General features: G+C 41.0%; 1 protein-coding gene across 1 annotated transcript in view; it reads left to right on the top strand.

The window, feature by feature from the left end:
* Positions 1 to 5,148, top strand: part of Prrc2c (proline rich coiled-coil 2C) — a 127,005-nt gene extending 121,857 nt beyond the window's left edge. The window contains exons 31-34 of the mRNA XM_023710188.1: positions 198 to 261; positions 394 to 497; positions 814 to 940; positions 4,154 to 5,148. Of these exons, the coding sequence (XP_023565956.1) occupies positions 198 to 261; positions 394 to 497; positions 814 to 940; positions 4,154 to 4,417 (559 nt within the window). The 3' untranslated portion in view covers positions 4,418 to 5,148. The remainder of the gene's footprint in view (positions 1 to 197; positions 262 to 393; positions 498 to 813; positions 941 to 4,153) is intronic.
* The last annotated feature ends 344 nt before the right edge of the window (positions 5,149 to 5,492 follow it).

Below are 5,492 nucleotides of genomic sequence, written 5' to 3'. Positions count from 1 at the left end.
TGTGTGTGTGTGTGTGTGTGTGTGTGGCCAGCTCAGCCCACCAAGGGGCGGGGCTGGCTGGCATGTGGTGCTGGGGGATTGAACCATGATCCCTGTGTTTTGCTAAGCTTGTTCTAAGTAGGTGCTTTAGACCACTGAGCCATCCCACCAGCCCCATGGCCCACTCTTATATTTGCCCACTAATACAAAATTCACAGTTTTATAGAGGAATTGGATTTTCAGAGTGCCCTGTCCTTAAGTGCCAAAGTCCTGTTTGGCCTGGTAGTTTCATGAAATTTAAAGCCAACTGGCACTTAGCCCTCTCCTAGATTAAGCCTTCATGTTCAGCCATTAAACATAGCACTTAGCACATGGAGTTGGCAAGAATGCTAAGCTTATTTTCTGTTTCCTTAGATGTCTGAAATGGAACTAAAAGCCTTTGGAAGTGGCATTGATATAAAACCAGGCACACCTCCAATAGGCGGGAGAAGCACCACGCCGACATCTAGTCCCTTCCGGTAAATGGACATTTACATTGGCTTCTAAAATTTCAAAATAATTCATCACCACTTGTTTGTTAAATACTATATTGTCTATCTTTCATTGTATAGAAAAATACCTCGTAAGCCATTCAGCCATATAATTTTGTCTAAAATGTTAATGTGTATGTATTTTAAGAAAATATTCCAAGGCAGATGTAGCTAGTCTCCTCACCTCTCTCCAGTGTTTCTCAGCTACCAGATGTGATGCAGATGCCAAGAACAAGATCCATAGAAACTTAGTCATGTTGCTTGCTTAGCGTTACGTACTGACCAGTGATGTCTTCTTCCAAAGGGCTACTTCAACCAGCCCAAACAGCCAGTCCAGCAAAATGAACAGCATTGTCTATCAGAAGCAGTTCCAGTCAGCTCCTGCCACTGTGAGAATGACACAGCCTTTTCCTACACAGTTTGCACCCCAGGTAGGCAGATACACGTAAGGATGAGAGCCATGTACTTGCATATGAGCGGTAATTTGACTAAATCTCTGCTTTCATAATCTTACCATATCTTTAACCAGTTAAGAAGTATAATTTCAAATGAAAAAATTTCTGATATTAACAGTAAATTTGATATTCAAAAATATCAAATATTTGTTGCAGTTAATTTATAGTTAGGCACAGGTAGTAATTGTTTAGTTTTAAAGCAGACAATAGAAATACTTAAAAGATTCCCCACACAGCTCTGATTTGAGTCCTGTTTCTTTTACCATTTTTTTGAGGCAGTTGAACTTTTAAGTGAAGGGTCCCAGTGCTTAAGGTTTTCTAGGTTTAAAGTAGGGGTTTTTTTTGTTTATCATGGTTTTTGTTTAAGATACCTATGTTCAGCTGAAGTAAAAATTTCCACCAGCATAAACTGGTGACTTCTCGTCCCTTTGTTGATGATGCTGAGGGACTAAAACTGATAATAGTGCAGATTAGAATTGGTTCCTGAGAAGCACATTTGTTGAATCAGTATTGATTTTATTTATCTTCAGATGTTTGATATAGGTGTGTGCCTTTTCTACAATTACAATTTTTCAAAAGATACTTTAATAGCCTTTCTGTCCCTCCTATAGAAGTTCCAGCTGAGATGCTAGAACCAGCTGAAGTACCACAGCATGCTTTGCCTAATTTTTCTGTAAAATTCTCCAAGCATGACACATTTGTTCTTTGTTAATGAAATGGCACAGTCCATAAGCTTCCCTTCACTGGCAGGATGGGCACAGATTTACTCTGGGATAAGCCAACCTGGTCTAGTTGGCAGGGTTTTTTTTAACAGTTCGATGTTGTATGTTTTGTTTTTTCACTCAGATTCTCTCTCAGCCTAACCTGGTCCCTCCATTGGTAAGAGCCCCACATACTAACACCTTCCCAGCGCCTGTTCAGAGGCCACCAATGGCACTGGCCAGTCAGATGCCTCCTCCGCTGACCACAGGCCTCATGAGCCATGCTCGTTTGCCACATGTAGCCAGGGGTCCTTGTGGATCACTCTCTGGAGTCAGAGGTAATCAGGCCCAGGCTGCGTTGAAGGCTGAACAAGACATGAAGGTTAGTACAGCATTAACAGCCATCAGAGCAAGACTCTGTCTCTGAACCATGTCTTAAGCTGCTCTGGACCCATAACCGTGTGTCCAGGCATTCATTGTCTTAGCAGCAAGATAATGTATTTGTTCTTTTTTTTTTTTTTTTTAATTTTTATTTTTATTCCTCCCACCCCACCTTTTTCCCTTTTTCTGTCCCCCTCCCTCATTCCCCAGCTATACACATAAATTAAAATTTTATAAATTCCAGCCAAATGAACTGCGTAAAAAATAAGTATTTGAGGGAGATCTGAGTTTGGGTGCAGTATTTTTTTTAAATAGCAAAATGGTGTTGCAGATTATTATAAGCTTCTTCATTTTCTCCCCCCCTTTTTGTCTTCCTTCCTTTCCTTCCCCCCACTTCCCTCATACTTTTTTTTTTTAATCCTGGGAATCAAACTTAAGATCTTGTGCTTGCTAGGCAGGCGCTGTGCCACTGAGCTATAATTCAGGCCCTTATAATGTAATTATGGTTATGTGAAAACTGGAATGGGTAAGACTGTTGCTTCTCTTGATTTTTTTTCTTCGTTCACAAGTTATCCAGGTAGTTCCTCTTGAGCTGTTATCACGCCCTTCTCTCCCTGCCGCTTGGTGGCTGTGCTTCACAGTGGGTTGTGTAGTTTTTGATGAGGTCAGGAAAGCACTTTGGGATCCTTCTTGATGCACTCTTGTTTTTGGGGGGTTTTTGTTTTTGTCTTTTTTTATACTGGGGATCGAATGGGATCCTTGATGAAAGGCACAAATGTGAGGCTTGCTAAAGCAGAAGAGTGCCTTCAGGAGTCTGTGTGGGGACAGTTCTTACAGCGTGAGCCTTACCTGTCTGCCTGTACAGCCAGTTGGAGTTTGTGTGGACTGTAGGGTTGAGTACAGCGATCTCAGTGATTGACTGGTTTTGTCACTACATAGATGAGTGAAGAACACAGAAAAGCTTGCAGCTTACAAACAGGAAAATGTGAGCAGTGATGCTTTACTCTGAATGAGAAACATGTTTGTGATGATCTTACTAGAGAATTTAGTAGATTAATGAAAGTTTGTGTCTGCTTTGATGTCCTTTGTGTTTCTGATGCTGAGTAATCAAATTTAATGACTACCCTGCACTAAAACTCTTATTAAAGACCTGCTTTCATTAGGCTGTGTACCCAGGAATTCCATATATGTTATTACTAAAATTACTAGTATGCATAAAAAGCTTTGGAGGTCATTTAGCCTTGTTTACTAGTTCTGCTCCTGGCTTTTTTGGCACTTGATTTTCACACTTTCTCATTTTAGAAATGACATTAGAGCTTAATAATTTTAATGGGATGGGACAGTATATTGATACCTTCAAAATTGCTTTAGATGTTTGAATAGTACAGGTTACCTGTAGAATATGAAGGATTTTTTTTGTATGTGCAAGAGGTAGAGAAACTTAAGTTTTAATTGTATAAGTTACAATGGTATAATTTACAGATTGACGTAAGTATATTCTTTGGGGCACATAGTCATTAAAACTTAAATTATTTTACCAGCTCAGAATGTGGTAGGAGCTATCAGAACTTAGTGATCGAGTGAAGTTGTAGTTACTAATTTCTGATGCTCTTCCCCTGCAGAAGAGAGCTGTGGGAAGAGGACTCAGCCACAAGACATTTGGTCCTAGGTGTTGGTAATGCCACAATATAAGTGCTTCCTTTTCATTTCATTGTAGACCACATGTTGATAACTCAAAGTTTGAAGTATTACATGTATGTTTTCAGACTTGCAAGCACCCTCCCTGAATAAAATTTGGCATAGTGAGCTGTTCCAGAAAAAAATACAAACCAGCAGCAATTCTATTTTACTGTGTATAAGAGGGCAGACTCTGAAAATTGGTGGGAGGTGGTCTTCTTGCAGATGTTAAAAAATCACACAAAATGTTTCCAAAGATAGGAAGAAGTCTTTGCATTAAAAGCTGATCAATCAATGAGGTAATTTTGGCTTTAGCCAAACCAATGTGGGGAAACTGATTTGCAATTGGTAAAATAATTTGAACTGAGATTGATTTGACAGGCTTTGGTAATACTGCAGCATTTTCAATTACTGTTTCTCATTTTTTAAGGCAAAACAGAGAGCAGAGGTTCTTCAGTCCACGCAACGGTTCTTCTCTGAACAGCAACAGAGCAAACAGATAGGAGGCAAAGCCCAGAAAGTGGACAGTGATTCCAGTAAACCTCCTGAAACACTCACAGACCCTCCTCTTCCACAGACCCTCCAGGAAAAAGTGGAAGAGAAGCCACCCCCTGCATCCACCATAGCCACCAAACCTGTCAGGACTGGACCGATCACACCTCAGGCGATCAAAACCGAAGAAACAAAATCTTAAAGGACATGGCTTATTGCAGAGGATTGGGGGAGGGGGAAGAGAGGTGGGGAGGACGAAGTCAGATAATGCCAGCAGCCACGGCGCTAACGTGGTTTGTGACATTATCCTGTGTAGGGCTTGAGGACATAGGAACAAAGTACACTGGCATGCAGCTGCCCACCGGTCAAGGGAGGCTTTGCAAGCTTGCCTCTGCTATATAACGTTCACTTGGTTGATGGCCATGTATCTTCAGTCAGAATTTTGTAAACAAGTACATGCACATACTCCTTAAGTGCATATTAATTTGATCCAAAAGTCTTTATGGTTAAATGAAAGCCCAGTAATAGGAAAATCACACCACACAGGAATAGCTCAGCCTGAATTATGGCAGGTCCCAGCTAATACATCCGATACGGTTTCTTCACTCCCTGGCGTTCTTTGGGTATGGTTATAGTGTTTGTAGGCTTCCAGGTGAAGATCTGCAGATAACTGGTGCTGGATAGAGGAGCCTTATTTTTTTTCCTATGGCAGCTTGCTATTTTTGTAACATGGTGATTGGGTTGAACAAAATCAAAGTACAGTAGTAAGTGATCCCCCTTCTTCCTGGATGGGCAAGCAGATGACTGAACATCAATGTCCGCGTCCTTGGACATCCCCAGATGAGCGGTGTGTGCCTACGACTTCTCTTTGAAATGATGCAGTGTTTGGTTGTGGTCCGAAGCTCCCAAGCAGTACTGCTCGGCATCTCCTTTCTCCAGTGGAGCTGTTACCTTTCAGATTTGATAAAATGCTAGTTAGGTTGAATATTGCTTGCCTTCTTCACTCATTCATCTTTGTATGAGTCGTCTTCTCTCCTCCCCTCCCCTCCCCATTTCTTGTTTTTGCCCCAGTTTTTAAAAAACAGTTTTTAGCTGGTGTTCATGAAGAGAGTGAGTAAACTGTGCTGTTAATGGAACCAAATGCTATCTAAGGAAGTGCATTTCTTTACAGAGCTGTGTCAAATCATCCTTTGGGCCCTCTGCTGGAAAGTAGAATCAAGTCTGAAATAATGCCTTTTTAATTGTAGCCTTTAGTATTATAGATGTAGGACAGTACT

This window comes from Octodon degus, unplaced genomic scaffold (genome assembly GCF_000260255.1).
Source record: "Octodon degus isolate 3935 unplaced genomic scaffold, OctDeg1.0 scaffold00017, whole genome shotgun sequence".
Classification (NCBI taxonomy): Eukaryota; Metazoa; Chordata; class Mammalia; order Rodentia; family Octodontidae; genus Octodon; species Octodon degus.
This window is presented reverse-complemented; position numbering and strand designations above follow the sequence as displayed.